The following is a 16,143-nucleotide window of genomic DNA, read 5'->3' as shown; positions in this document are numbered from 1 at the left end:
CAGAAACTCTAGCAAGGGAGAAAGGATTCTGGTTAGCTAGAACTTTTTGTAGCATTATAGGGTATGGTAGGGCTAGAACTACCTACTTCTTTTGAAAAACTAAAAAGGGGACTCCCCCTTTCTATCTCCTGAGCGCTTTTCTATTCCCTGGGTCAGCCTGAGGAAGCAGACACGCTGCTTAGAGCAGAATGCCCTCTCAGACTTGTGTCCTAGGGCTCTCTGCCTTGAGGAAGGGGACAAGTCATTCTGTTTGGTCCCTCACTCCATGGAACACTGGGGGAGTAAACCGCCCTGGGAGTTTTCAAGGATAATCATTAGCTTTTGAGAGGACATTTTCCCCTCCCCATTGTATCCACCTCCATTTCTCCAGTGGAAGGCTTATCTGAAGTCTAACCCTCCTCTCTTATAGCCTGTGGGGAGCTTTGTGCCCCTTGCCCCTTGCTTTCCTAGTCCTGGGACTTCCAGGGTGAGGCTAGGACATCAGTGAAAAATGGTCTCTGCTGAACACTGGTCACCCTTCCCCTTCTGTGCATTCCTAAGGGGCCAGGACTCCTGGGGCTTGAGACAGGGTTAGGCTTTACTCATCTTCATGCTCTGTCAAGGGCCTGGTCCCTAGCTGGTGATAAGTGTTTTTTGAAGAGGAGAGAGGGCATCACAATTCAGCTGGGACAATCTGTCCCAAGGGGTTGGGTGTGAGGAAGAAAGGAGACAGGCAACAGACTGGTCAGGACATAAGTGGGTTCAAGTGGACCCTTCTTAGGCCCATCTACCTGTGTAGGCCCGTCCTCCATCAAACCATCAAGAAAGGCAAGAAACCCGAGCTGGATAGTGGTAGCCACACTGCCTCGTGGGTGACCCGAATCCGATCCTGGCCAGGCCGAGGCGCTATTTTAAACCCCAGCCCCAAGCTGCCACCTCAGCCTGCCTGGCTCATCTCTGGTTACAAAGGCACTGCCGTCCTCCCAGTCACTTCCTCCTCCCCACTCTGGGAGCCCCCCTAGGCTGGTGTTGAGCTCAGTGCACCTTGGGGAACCTTGCTCTCTGGGGGCTTTGGATTGTCAACTGGCACCAATGCCTCTCTTCATCCCCTCTGCCCTGCCCACTTAGGCACCCTCTTTTTTACCCACACAAGAACCCACTGACTTGTATTCTGAATGAAAATTTCCCCACAGACAAGGGTTCTCTTCCCAGAAAATACAGGCACATGCTGGCCAGAGAGCCCAAAATGCTGGGCTCTTATTCTGCTGGGCCCAGAGCACACAGTCCAAGATAGGGCAGAAGCTATATGAGGAAAGGAAGTAGGTTAGACATAAGTAGGGACTTCCCAGCAGTGAGACTGTGCACCAGAGAACTTTCCCTCACCTCAACGCCTGCCTGCCTGCTTGTGTAGGAAGATGACTCCAGAGGGAGTCCCTTCCCCAGTTAACTGGCTCTAGGGCCTGTGCGTTGGGAGACTCAAGCACCATTTATCCAGCCTACAGAGCCTTCCTCCCTCCCTTTCCTGGAGGGGCCAGCTCGGCATTCAGGTGGACCAGCTGTCAGCTGGCTGGGCCCACTGGACTTCTGCACACAATCCTCCTACTCCAGGCAGTGGCCCCCACTGCCTCTGAGGTCTGTCAGCCCCACCCCCAGCCCAACATCAGCCTAGGAGACAGCAAAGACATTGCCAGGACACCAAGGGAAGGGAGGAGGCTGATCATCCATACTGGCTCCCTCCATCTCAAACTGGCTGGACAGAAGGCTGCCCAGGCAGCCCGAGGACCCCCCATGACCGCCTTTGCTCCCCCGCCCCCATGCTGTGTAGTCTCACCAGTGAGGTATTGGCATGAAGCCTGGCGCAGCTGAGCAGTGACGCCAACAGCCCTGCCATCTCAGGCAAGCATGGCTCCCTCCAACCTGGCAGTTAGGGCCATGGTGGGGGGTGGGGATGGGGGTGTGTGTCCCACCCTCCTGGGCCTGAGACAGCTGGGGACAAAGCCATTTGGAAGCCTCCCTTTCCACTATTGCAGAGGATCTCTGGCATCCCTGTGGGTCTTGGCCACCCCTCCCAATCTAGGGGGCTGGTCCTGAGGTCAGACCAGTGGTTCTCAACTAGGGCTGATTCTGCCTCCCAAGGGACAATGGACAGTGTCTGGAGACATTGTTGGTTGTCACAACCATTGCTACTAGCATTAATGGGGTAGAGACCAGGGATGCTGCTAAACATCCTAAATGTACAGGACAAAGAATTAAATGGCCCAAAATGTCCATAGTGCTGAGGTTGAGAAACCCCCGGAAAGACTTTCCCCAACTAATCTGGGAATCTGGTAGGAGGCAGGAGTCATTTTACACACACACACACACACACACACACAAGACCTCTTTCTCTCTCTCTGAGGCCAAGGCTTATCACCTCCCACCCCAACAGGGAGAGAAGGTACTTTTGCCATTCTGGCTTTAAATGCCCCTTGCAGCCTAAGAAACAGTGGTAAGCCTCCTGCCTGTCCACCTACGTACCCACCACCCTTGCTCTGGGTTTGTTAGAAAAAGTGCCCATGATAGGGGGCCTGGAAAAACTCTTCACTTGCCCATGAAGGGGGACTCAGACATATCCCACCTACCAGGTAAGCTCCATAGGACCTTCTTCCCAAGAGGATTCTGCGACTGTGACAAAGCTCGGGACTGCCCTGTCCCTCCAGGCCTGTTCCCAGGGGTCTGGCCCAATTTGGAGCTGGTTGGAATCTCCGGCCTCCTCCTCATCTCCCTGCTCCCTCCCATTTCTATTTAGGAGGCAGCCATGGTGGCTCAGCTCCTATCTCTGGTTTCCTAGGGAGCTCTGCTGAAGCAGCCCAGCCTCCGTGGGTCCATCTGTCAGGGAGGCTGTTCCGCCCCATCGATTGCTGTTCCCAGGGGGCTGCGCTGTTTGAGGGACCCAATGTGGCGGCCAGATAGGAGGGAACCACACCAACAAGAGGGAGTGGGGGCAGCTTGGCAGCAGGCAGAGCTGAGGGGGGCTGACACTTCAGTAAGAAGGAACAAAGCTAGACAAGCATGTGAAATGCAGAGGGCCAGGGGCAGCAAGGCAGGAGGCTGGCTGGAATGACCTCTGAAGCCAGCTGGCACCCTCAAAACTCAGTTTTGCCTTTGGACACACTGAATTCCCACTTGCAAAGACAACAACAATAATAATAGCTGACTTTTATTGAGCAGGAACAGTGTGCCAGCACTGGATTGGAGGCACTGCACACCTTTGCTTTCATATCAGGCTCACAGCCGTCCAAAGCAGGTGCTGTTATGCTCTGACAGGAGAGGAAGAGGCCCAGAGAGGTTGAAGCACTTGTCAACAGCCACACAGAGGACCTGGAGCTAGACTTGGAGGCGGGTCAGCCAGGCCCGTGGCTGTGCCCCAGCCCCAGACAGACAGCCAGGCCTAGGGGGAGGAGGCGTGTCTGGCCAGGCCAGAGGCCCTGCCTGCCCTCCCCCTCCCAGCCCTCCCTGCGGAGCCGCCTCCTCCCCTGGGCTCTGTGACATCTGCCCTGCTTCCCGGCCCCAGACAGCTGCCCAGAGCCACGTCAGCACTTCCACCGGGGAGCCTGGAAACTGGCTCAGCCCCTGGGCGATGAGGGACTGTTGAGTCCCCAACAGGGTAGCTCTAAGAGAGGGTAACCCACTCAGCCGAGCAACTGCTAGGTCCATGTGACCTTGGGCAGGGTTTCTCTGACCCTTACTTTCTCCAGCTTGAAAAGCAGCTTTGGGAAAGGATTCATAAAAAGATACAGTAATGTCCTGGATGGACAGGGAGCAACCATTACCCCACAGCCCGAGTTCTGGGGTCTACTAAGGAGTCTACAACCCCCCCAGTGTCCGCTCGGAGCCTGCGGTCATTTAGCCGGTCTCTGGGGGGTGGTGAAAAGGAGGGTGGGGAGGTGTCTGTGCCCGGGCAGGCTGGCGGGCTGGCTGGGGCCAGAGATAACCGGCGCCTCCCGGAAAATCATTAGCATCTGTTTGGGCCCCTGCAAAGTTGGCCCACTGGCGCCTCCGCCCCGCAGGAAACGGCAGCGCCCCCACCCGGGAGCACCGACTGGGTCCCCCTCCTCCTTTCCCTCGGGCTCAGCTCAAATTCTGGTGGTGACAACATCCACCCACCCGGGAAGTGGGGGGCCTGGGTGTTGGGCCACAGGCTCGGCAGCTGGGGGGCTTGGACCGCCCCGTCGGGGGCATCCTGGCAAGGTGTGGGCGGTCCAGTCCGCGCTCCAGGCAATCCAGGCCGGCTCTTGGTGGCGCCCGTGCTGGCGGCAGCCCAGGGAGTGTGTGGAAATGACACCGCCAGGGCGGCGGAGATCCCCCCTCCTGACATTGGCTGGAAAGTGGAGCAGCTCGTCAGGGACAATCAATGGCGATCGATCGCCAAGCGGCGCTGGCGGACGGTGTGGGGGAGGTGCGGCGTGGCCGGCGGAGGTGGGGGCATCTGCACCGAGGTCAAACAACACACAGACCTTCTAAGGGGAACAGCGGCACAGAGGGGGGTCACACAGACACACAATTCGTACAGGGAAATATCGCTAAGGGCCACTGCCACCACAGAGGCACACTCAATACACGGGAGTTACACCACACAACAGTTTGTGCCACAAGTCTCGACACAACGGGGTCAAACAAATGGTTCGTATGGACACACACAATAGTGTCACAGATACACATAATCACAGAGTCAGTCACACCATCTTACCACCAGTTCACCCTGCCACAACAGGCCCTCACACCACCACAACCTACGACCCTACACTAGACACCCACAGTATCACTAGGACACAAAATGAATCATACATTCCACTTGCTGGTCTCAAACCAGGCAACAAGAGGGAGTTAAATATTCTGGCTGTACAACAAAGTCACACAACAAAAAAAGTCACAGCCAAATTGTATGTCTTCACCACCACCTCAAAGAACGTTGTCAAACTGGGTGTCATACTATGCAACAACCCATCCTGGCAACACAACAGAATCAAGAGCCCAAGCACATAACAAGGCCACATAGCACCACAAGTGGCAACTCAGCAAGTAAGACACAGCTGCAGGTCCAGCACATCCCCATAGGTGAATATAATGTGTCACAATAAGCAAATACTGCGTGGCAGGCAAAATAGCATTCACTTACAGGGTTCTGACAGAATTAAGGGAGCTACTGCCAGGTGAGCACATAGCACAGGGCCAGGCATCCTGTGAGTGCTCAAAACAAAGAGGGTCTTGGGATCATTAATAGCCACTAGTATGTCCTATACCCAGGGAACATAAAATGCCTGTAACTACTTAATAGTATCTCTCTCCGGATAGCTCCATTCCTCTCCAGGAACCTGATTCATTCCAATAACCAAACTTGTTCTGCCATTACACGTACCTGGGAAACACCACTCAAGTGTCACAAACACAACTACCACTGTTACATTCAGTCATAACAGTGGCCACACATTATCATTTCCCTACTATAGAGGTATGCCTGCTACGTACTCTGGGGCTTTGGCAGGGAAACCACCACCAATCTCTTACCAGGTGCAACTCAACCAGTATATAGCTACTTGCCCCATTTCCTGTCACTCTCACAAATTTTAGAACACAAAGAACTCCCCTGCCCTCCACCGAGCAGTGATCCACTCAGTTACACAGGGTCCCAGACCTCTTACATAAGCTCCTTAAGGACCATCCTTAATCAATCCCTTTCTCCATTCCTCCATTTCCCCATACAGAAACTGAGACATCAGTTCCAGAGCCCTCAGAAAAGCCCTCTCTATTCCAAATCCAAAGCAGGAAACAGGGCTGGCCACTGATCTCAGCAATTTCAACCCCCATTCCCAGCAGTGCATGTGTGTGGGAGCAGGGCCAAGATCTGTCATTCCTTCAACACACCCTTATAGGCCACTCCTGTGGTTCCAGTACAGGGCCAGCTGGGCTGTAACCCTCACTTCCTCCAGTGAAAGCCTGGGCCCTCCCAGGGGCTTTCAAGAATCCCTTGCAGCCAGGGAGCTCCCCCTAAAGGTTCTACCCAGAAAGACTCCCAACATTCCCTCCGGAGTTTTTCCTAGCTGTGTGACCTTGGCTAATTCCCCAACCTCTCTGTGCTAGGATCCCAAGTTCTGTCTGCAGACTTCAATAACCCTGTGACCCCCAAATCCCATGTGTGTACAAGCACATATACATGCATATATGCTCTTGTGTGTTTGTGTGCACATACTCTTTAGGAAGACAGTTTAGGACTACTAGGTAGCCTGAAATAGGAGGTGGGAAAGCACAGATCCTGGGATATGTGCAATGCTACAATCACCCCTCACCCTCATCCTTCAGGTAGGGCTATGAATCAGCTAGCAGAGATCTGGCCTCCTTCCACCGGACTTCCCACTCCCAGGTGGCTGGAGGGAACACCTCCCATCACCTCTCTAGGCTTTTATTCACCAGAAGGGGTAGCTGGACTCCCTTTTTGACCCCCAAGAGAAATAGAGAAACAGACAAATCCTGGGTAGGGACACACAGGCTGGCCAGGAATGTCCATCCAAACATTTACCCATTCTGCTTACTAGTATACTTTTGAAGGCCCTGCTATGTGGTGTGTGAGTTGTGGACCCTAAAAGGGCCCATACAGTCCACCCCAAGTCCCTGGGTATAGAGGGAAAAACCTCTGGCTTGTACAGGAATCTAGGAAAGATGTCCCATTGTCCATCCATACCCCTCCTTGAGAACCCATAAGGACCCCTTCAACTTGATAAGGCCATTTTCCACCAAGCATTGCCTAAGGGCCAGGCTGGAAGCCAACTGCCCATTTTCTAGATGAGAAAATGAAGATAAGGAGAGAAAAATTAGTTGCCCAAGAATATACAACTGAAAAGTCACAGCCTATGGTTCAAACACCGGTTTGACTCCCGTTTCTCAAAGGCTACACAGCTTAGGCTCACACCCATATGCATAAACACTAAGGAATGTCCATGCTCACAATTCTCTCACAAGTTCATACACACATGGGCAGCCTCCTCCTGCACATATTCACACACACACAAGCAGACCTACACTCTCCCACGCCTAGGGCCTGTCAGCCACATTCTCCATGACTCCCTCCCTTCTAACAGGGACAGGGGCAGGCTGGGAGTCCACATTCCCAGGTTTCCACCCTGACCCTGAGCCCCCGCCTTCCCCACTCAGAGCACACATTCCTCCTGCTGCAGCCAGATAACCAGCCCCAGGGGGAGGCCTGGGGGGAGAGCAAGGCATTCTGGGGGCCAGGCCCTACTCTGGTTGCCTAAGTCCAACTCTATTGCCTAGGTCTGGCCTGGCAGGAAATCAGCTTTCCGTGCAGGTACCCCCCCACCCCGCCCCGCCCCACCCTGGCCAGGATAGACCCAAGGCTTCTGTCCTTATTCTGGGGATTTTCTTAGGCCCAGAGCCTCTCTCTCCAGAAAGGGCCCTCGGGGGTCTCCTAATTCCTCCTCTGAATGCAAAATTCCTTACATAGTTAGGAACTAGAACAGGACCTGAGGAGCCATAAAGACTCCTCTCTCTTCCCCCACTCTTACAATGGGTCTCTCAGTAGGTGAAAACCTGGGTTCCAGGGACCAACAACCCCTAGGCAGTTTCCCCATCTGGGGATAGTGGTGGTTAATTCTCCCAACTCTGCCTGGGGTACAGCCACTTGGAGGTTCAGCAATTCTGGAGATATTTGCATATTCAGATGGCCAAGACTGGAATTTCAGAGAATTCCCCAAGAAGAGGCAGCTGGCTTCTGGGCAGTGGCCCTGGAGGCTCACAGCTGTTGGAATCAAAGACTGAGGAGCCTGGAGCCCCAAAACTCGAGAGAAATTAAAAAGGACAAGGGAAGACAAGAGCCCTATCACCAGTCCCCAGTTTTGTTCCCCTGTCTCCAGGCCTCCATCCCTCAGGGTATGAAAAACTCTGTCCTAGTTGCCCAGATAAGTGGGCAGGCAAATGAGCCTGGACTGCTTGGCCAGACTGACGGGGACTACCTGCCTCTGGGGAAAGGCAACAGTGGGCACCAGGCAGAGAGGTGCCAAAAAATATGAGATCTCCTTATTCCTATGAAGTGACTGACAAACCTTGACCCTATGCAACCCGTAGCCAGGTGGGCAAAGACTATTGCTAAGACCCTACTAACCTATCCACAACCCAGGGATATGGCTATTATACCAATGGGAAGGAAAGAGGGTAGCTGGTAGATTGACACTTCTGGCAGGCACTGGGCCCTGTTCCCTCACTGTGATTAAGGCTATGATGGAGCTTGACTGAGCTAGGCACTGGCCCATGCAGTTATGCATAAACTGTGAACAAAGCCAAGCCCAAAGAGGCCTCCCCATCCCAACAAAAGCCCCTCTCAGGTTATGCGCAAGCAGATTTACTGACCACCCACCTCTCTGTTGTTACAGCCATGGGTCACCACTGCCCTCTGCTGGCCACTCAGGCACTAGCATCCACTCAAACACCAGCTCCCTCCTTACCAAAGCAAATGCATCTTAGTCACCTCCTCCATCTGTGGGCACAGAAATTTAAACCCATCCAACTGTCACCTAAAGTTAGAGGGTGGCAGGTGGGCAGAATAAACAGGGACAGTGTGTCAGAAAGGAATCCTGCCCACCTCCACAAAATCTACATCCTAAACTTCAAAAGAAGTGCCCTTTCTATCAACTAAGAGGTTGAACCCACACTCATGGAAACAGCACCTGCCCCAATACCTGTTACAATGTACCAGAACTTCTCCTCACCCCTTCTCCAATGTCCTCTTCTTGTTTCCTACAAAAGAGGACCAGGATGAGATGGCCTGGAGCCATACTTCCAGAAGAGCTCAATTTCTCTGGCAAGTCTGAGAAAGCCTTGGTTCCCTGTGTCACAGGGGAACAGGTGACTGGAAATTCTGGATGCCCTCTTTAACCAGGCTAGGTCCTGGTAACTCTTAATGCAACACCCCACCAGCGGCCACACCTTTCAAAGATGACAGCAAAACTGACTGGGAAACTGCCCAGAAGGACCTAACTAGTATTGCTCCTTATTTAGCTGGAGGAAGCGCCAGCCATCCCTGTAGTCAAGTAGATGACCTAGCTTTTGCCAACTACCTCAAGCATGGCATGTCTCTCTCAACCATGAGATGGTGTTGATTCTGAAGCTCAAATGTCAGATTGTATTTGGGAGCTGTTTCTAGATACCTCCAAGTAAGGGAGCCCAAGGAGGAGCTTTGAAGTGTCTAAAGTTAACTTTACTTCTGATGGAAAACTTAAAAGCTAAGAAAGCACAATGTGTGTGTGTGGGGGGGGGGGTAGATAGTTGATCCTATGGTTGGGAAAACTAAACCCTCCCTACTCACTCTCATTCACTAAAGGCCCTACAATTTAGATCTGGGGAATACCTTTTAAGAGCCAAGATTTTTAAGTATTTAGGAAGACATTAAAATAGGATTAACAAGTTGCTCAAAGCCAGGAGAGAGCTGCCTGGTAGCTATTTCGCCTAATATCCTTAGAAATTGGAAGAGGAGCAGAGCATATTCTAATCAATGCTGGCGCTGCTCTTCCCCTGAACAGCAGTCACTGGCAGCTTACTCCAGGCACCCAGGATCTCCAGCCCTGGAAATGGCCATTCTACCAGTAACAACTTACTCAGGAGGTTAAAAACAAATAAATCCACTCAATTAAAAACTATTAAGCAGCTCTCTTGGTGCTAAGATATTCACACAGTTCTACATGTGTTAAGAGGGAGATTATACTCTGCCTCTGATCAGATGCAGCTCTCTACAAATAATTCAAAGATGAAAAGTGATCACTTGTCAAAAAATGTTTTAATTCTGACTCAACCAGCCCAGGAGCAGTCACTGAAAAAGGACAAAGCTGGCTGGCAATCATGTTATACACTGAGCCACTGAGGCCCAAGGCTTTAAGATTTTAGACAGTCTAAACTTTGAGCTTTCCCACTGGTATCAACTAAGGTAAAAATATGGCACAATGAATATTAAACATGACAAAGGATCCCACAGCTAGTCCCAGGAACTGGCCCATCCTAGGAATTGGCCATCCCAGGAACTGGCCTGGAAACATTCAGAGAAGCCTGAATATCAACTGTTTAGCAGCTGGAGCTTTTAAGCTTCTAAGGTAGGTTTCTGTGGGGCAGAGAACTGAAACCACTCTCATCTAAGTGCATGCACAACATAAGGTAAAATTAAATAGGAAAAAGGCTCCAGAAGCACCTCAAAGGAAATTTATTTCCTCTCCTTGGACATATATGAACATATACTTGGGAAGCTTATTACCTTCAGTTATTTTCTATTAAAAACCTGCTTTCTCCTGTATAACCTCATGCCCATCAAAATAGCCCATCACTTGAAATGAAGTGTTTCATAAAGAGAATCCAAAGGAGATGGGTCCTTAACGCTAGTGAAAATTTTCTGCAGGGTAATAAGGATGCTTATTCCTGAGTAGGAAGGAAGGAAAGATATGGTCATGATTCAGAAGACCCAGGAATTAAAGTTCTTCTATTAAAGCCATTAGATCTTAGGGAGTATCATACAGCAGACTGAGACAAAAGCCAGTTTCACCTTAACTGCAGACATGGGACAGTTTATAGGCACTCCAACTATAATATGGAAAAAATTCATTTCTCTACCTAAGGCTCAAACTAACCTGTTGAGGCAAAGAGGAAGGACTCACAAAGTAGAAAACTATAGACACTGCAAGTGGGAAAGGAATGCCTCTATTGCTAGGTCAGGGCAGAGGACACAGTCCCTTCACTCTGACCACTACCATTATCCTCTCTACATACCTCCCTGCCATTCCCTAACCCAGGAACCCTCCTTCCAAGTCTATGTACTATCCAAAGTACAGAAACCAGCAGGACAATGTTACCTTTAACCACTGGCCAATAACAAAGCATTCAAGTATCTGAAATCATATAACTAAAAGGGACTGCTCCAGCTCTAATTTGTCCAAGCACTCCACATTAAGAATTAAGCAACAAAGCAAAAGGAATCCATACACTTGATATTCCAATACTGACATACCTGATAACCAATGCCTCACCAAGATCATCAAGGTTACTGCAAATGAGCTTTCATATGTGATAAAGCCAGAGGCATTCCTGCAAAAAAAGCAACGTGATTCTAGATGAGAACCCCTCCAGGTTAACACACTTTTCTTCATGAGTGGAGAATGTGGCCTCCCTCACCAACTTTGTTCTGGCCAAGGCATATGCCTGCAGACTGGACCAAATATGCTCTATATCCAGATAAGCAAAACCAAACTGCATTCAAGGGCCTAATGTTATTTATGACCATTCAAACCCTTTCATTTGGCACCTATACACCACTATGATGGCTTTTATTTAGCATTTAAAAATACTGCGGAGCACTCCTGTGAAAGTCTCTACATTATGGCCTAATCAATGCTAACATGCTGGCTGCTCTCTAAGATGACAAAGAGTGGGCTTTCAGGATCTGTGCAACTGACCCACAGTCACCAGTCTAGCTAGCTACTCGCCAAGTCCAAAACTGATGAATTCCCACTTGCCCATGATACTGAGACTACAGGGTAATTTTAGGTTAGAGCTCAATTCTAACTCCTTTCCCCACACATGTGAACAGTCAAACCTTTTTCGCAAGGTCAAGAATGGTAGAAATGCTAGGACACAGCCAACAGCAAAGCAGCAGTTTAAGAGGTTTCAGGTTATAGCACACCTTAATTCTGAGATGGAGAGATAGTTACACTGAGAGATCAGACAAGTTAAACAAGTTTAAAACCAAAAGCAGTGGACATTTATTCCTCAATTTTTGTGCAGAAGTGTAAAGATGCATTTGAAAGAACCTGATGGCTAGAGAGCATCAGCCACGGCCTTCAGGCTGGCCTGGTTTACACAATTAGAATAGGAGAAGGAGGGAAAAAAAGGTAACTTGCCTAGTTCACATGAACGATGTTTCTGGCAAACACAGTTGTTTACAAGTTTCAAACTACAGTTTACTAGAGTCAAGGGAAGACTTCAAAAAGCCACATACAGTACAATTTATAATTGAATGAACATCCTGCAATGTCAGTGCAAAGTAATTATGTAGACTCTCCAATACAAGATTGTGCTCATGTTTCCCAGGTTTGATCAGTGTTGCTCTTTTAACAATCACAATCACAGAAGCTTAACTTACCAAATAGCAATGCCTTTGTTTCATGTCCTATGTACCAAGGGAATGTTACAAGGTTTTTGTGAAATGCAGCTTAGTTTCATTAATAAAGCAGGTTTATTAGTTTAACAGTCATGTTCCTGGAATACTGCACATGTAAGTTTCATGGAAATGCTTTTAAGCTTATGCCCTTATCTTGTTCAGTAAAATTACTTTCAAGATATCCTTTTGGCTATGTAAACTGGAATTGTTTCATGATTTTGAAATGTAACCAGTATAAATGAAAACATTTTAGGGGTGTGGGGGGGAGAACCCACCACTAATCTCTGCTAGACAAAGTTCTTAAAATCAAAAAAGCCTATTCACACAAAATTATATGTAATGACTGTAGTAATCAGTTTATTACACAGATTAATCATTCTTGAACGTACAAGCTCCAGAGGAGCAATTGGGTCTTTAAATATACACAAGTATTTCCATCAAATGAATTTTCACCCTTACATCCAGATAGACCTAAGCAGTTAAAAACATAAGAAAAATAAGAGCTATTAGCTATGTATTAACTGAGAAACCACATACAAACCAAAGAATGTGGAAGAGAGAAAGGGGCTGAAAGGACAAAGGTTGAAGGGTGGGGAGATGCAAAAGATGTGGGACCAAAGCCCATCACACTTTATGTACTAATAGCTCCAATCCATTTAAATGTTGACCAGTTAAACTTAGACCTTAAAATACAGGATGTGGGTAGAGATTAATCTGGTTGGTCATAACTTTCACCTAAGACGTAGGTCCTTCCAAAAACATGAATACAGAAACAGCTTTGTGTTCTTCACCTTGCTTTTCATAACTGTTCTGAGTTTAAAAGGATTCCATTTAAAAACAATCTCCTACAGGTCAGTGGAGCTTTTCTTCCCCATCCAAGCACACACCATACCCACCACCCCTCACCTTGCCGTTATCCAAATTTAAGTCAGTAAGGAAAACTTTTAGTCTCACACCTAGGTTATGCCTGGAGAACTGGCTTGTCACACACACACTTCTCTGCTAGGAGGCAATGTTGGTACAGAAGTACAGTATTTCTAGTTTGTTGTTCCAAGTATGTACAACACGCAGCACTGCTGTATCAGGTAAACATGTGCACAGGGGAAGATGAGGCGTGGGCTCATAGAAAGCAGTCAAATGGAAATCAAAAGGACTTTCTCTTTCAGAGTTCCCCTATCTTTATTTGTAGAGGTTATCCAATAATTTCTTTAATTACATCGCATACTTCTGAGTCCATTCCCGAGCTATTCTGTTGTACCTGTACACACAAAAAGAAGCTTGGCTTAACACAGGTGAGGAGTCAGTCAAAAAGCAGCAGATTTCATTCATTATCCTATATTTAACTTGAGGGGAATAACCAGTACTATCAAGCAAAGCCTTATCTATATATTTGAGTGAGAGAAAGAGAGAGTGTGAGCGTGTGTGTGTGTTGGTAGTTGGAGGAAGCATAGGGAAAGGGACAAGTAAACTCCACACTGAGGGCAGAGTCTGATGCAGGACTTGATCCCATGACCCTGAGATCATGACCTGAGCTGAAATCTAGAGTGGGATGCTTAACTGATTAAGCCACCCAGGTACCCCTCTTTCTAAATTTCAAATAAGCATTTATTTAGTGATGGAGGGAAAAGGCTTTAAAACTTTAAACCATGTCCCATAAATGCTACTAATAGAGGATTCTGATTAAATCTTAGCATTTGCTGGTATACCTTTACTATATAGGTATATACTATATATATATATATACATACATATATATATATATATATATATATATGGTTTAGGTATGTACTATACCTATACTATATTTGAATGACCTATTTCTAAGAAAGATCTTCAGTCACTGATTCATTTATTTTGAGTTCTTAAAACTACATAATTCTACATTATATGGTTCTTGACTAAATTGACATAATACTTTCCTCTGTATCAATAAAACCAGTTCTGGCAGACCTTAACAATTTTGTTGCTAAATGAATGGGTCTATTACTACAGAAGAATATTCTAGTAGTAAAATAAGAAGGACAAAAGATTCTATAGTTCTTTAAAAAGGGATTCAGGGAAGTTCAATGAATATTACCACTATAATGACGTGGGAAATCCCTTTTGGAAGGCATTCATGCCCACCCAGATATTGGACAAAATGGTTCTCTAATCAAAAAAATTTTTGTGGGGGGCATCTGGCCAGCTCAGTTGGCAGAGAATGTGACTCTTAATCTCAGGGTTATGAGTTCAAGCCCCACATTGGGTGTAGAAATTACTTTAAAATTTTCTTAAGGGGTGTCTGGGTGGGTCAGTCGGTTAAGTGTCTGCCTTCAGCTCAGGTCATGATCCCAGTCCCAGGATTTAGCCCCACATCATGCTTCCTGCTCAGTGTCTGCTGCTCCTCCTGCCTCTCATCCCACTCCTGCGTGCTTTCTCTCTCTTTCCCTAATAAATAAAATCTTTTAAAAAATAAAATAATTTTTAAAAAAGGGGCACCTGGGTGGCTCAGTCATTAAGTATCTGCCTTCAGCTCAGGTCATGATCCCAGGGTCGTGGGATCGAGTCCCGCATCAGGCTTCCTTGCTTGGTGGGAAGCCTGCTTCACCCTCTCCCACTACCCCCCTGCTTGTATTCCCCCTCTTGCTGTCTCTGTCAAATAAATAAATAAAATCTTTAAAAAAAAAAAACTTAAAAAAAAAATTTGTGAATGTATACACAAATAGGAAAAAGCATGACCTAATTTTATTCTCAGTGCAGCCAGAAATACATAACTATAGATACTATTCAGAGCTAAACACATACAAAACTAAACTAAGAACCAATTGCTATTACATTCCCCCATTCTTGATGTAGCTCCATTTAAAACTGAAATATACTATCTAGGGGGGGGCCTAGTGGGTTAAAGCCTCTACCTTCAGCTCCCTCTCTGCTCAGCAGGGAGCCTGCTTCCTCTTCTCTCTCTGCCTGTCTCTCTGCCTACTGTTGCTCTGTCAAATAAATAAATAAAATCTTAAAAGAAAAAAACTATCTAGGGGTGCCTGCTTGGCTCAGTCAGAAGAGCATGTGGCTCTTGATCTCGAGGTTGTGAATTCAAGCCCTATGTTGGGTATAGAAATTACTTAAATAAATAAAAACTGAAAAAAGTAAAAATAATTAAAAATATATATATATATACTATCTATAAACCTCTCTAATCCAAGAGAATTCAATGAATTCTTAATCCCTTTTATATATATATATATATATATTTTTTTTTTTTTTAAAGATTTTATTTATTTATTTGACAGAGAGAGAGACACTGAGAGCAGAACACAAGCAGGGGGAGTGGGAGAGGGAAAACGGGCTTCCGCTGAGCAGGGAGCCCGATGTGGGGCTCGATCCCAGGACCCTGGGATCATGACCTAAACTGAAGGCAGACGCTAAATGACTGAGCCACCCAGGCACCCCTTTAATCCTTTTTATTTTAGCTTTAGAAAACTATCCACTCTCTTCCACCTATTTCTTTCGATAGTTTTTTCTTTTTTCTTTTTTTTCTTTTTTTAAGATTTTATTTATTTACTTGACAGAGAGATCACAAGCAGACAAGAGAGGCAAGCAGAGAGAGAGGGAGAAACAGGCTCCCCGCCGAGCAGAGCCTGATGTGGGGCTTGATCCCAGGACCCCGAGATCATGGCCTGAGCTGAAGGCAGAGGCTTATTTAACCCACTGAGCCACCCAGGCATCCTCCTCCTACAGTCTTAAAGAATGATACACAAAATTGAAAAATTAGAACACTTTCAGTTACTATCTTTTCCAATATCCTGACCACTCCCTCAATAATTCATAGTACAATTCTAAAATATGTAAATTCTATATTGTTTTTTATTTTTATTTTTTAAGATTTTAATTTATTTGACAGAGAAGCAGGGGGAGTGGGAGAGGGAGAAGAAGGCTTCCTGCTGAGCAGGGAGCCTGATGCGGGGCACAATCCCAGGTCCGCGATCATGACCTGAGCT

At 47.4% G+C, this 16,143-nt stretch overlaps 1 protein-coding gene across 2 annotated transcripts in view; it reads right to left on the bottom strand.

The window, feature by feature from the left end:
• Nucleotides 1-11,744: 11,744 nt before the first annotated feature.
• The window catches only part of UBE2D2 (ubiquitin conjugating enzyme E2 D2), a 63,301-nt gene continuing 58,902 nt past the window's right edge, over nt 11,745-16,143 (bottom strand). For both annotated transcript variants that reach the window (XM_059417710.1, XM_059417711.1), the window contains one exon: nt 11,745-13,424. In XM_059417710.1, coding sequence (XP_059273693.1) covers nt 13,379-13,424 — 46 coding nt within the window. In that variant the 3' untranslated portion in view covers nt 11,745-13,378. The remainder of the gene's footprint in view (nt 13,425-16,143) is intronic.

This window comes from Mustela nigripes, chromosome 12 (assembly GCF_022355385.1).
Source record: "Mustela nigripes isolate SB6536 chromosome 12, MUSNIG.SB6536, whole genome shotgun sequence".
In the NCBI taxonomy this organism is placed as follows: Eukaryota; Metazoa; Chordata; class Mammalia; order Carnivora; family Mustelidae; genus Mustela; species Mustela nigripes.
The sequence above is the reverse complement of the archived record's forward strand: the minus strand, read 5'-3'. Positions and strand labels throughout refer to the sequence as shown.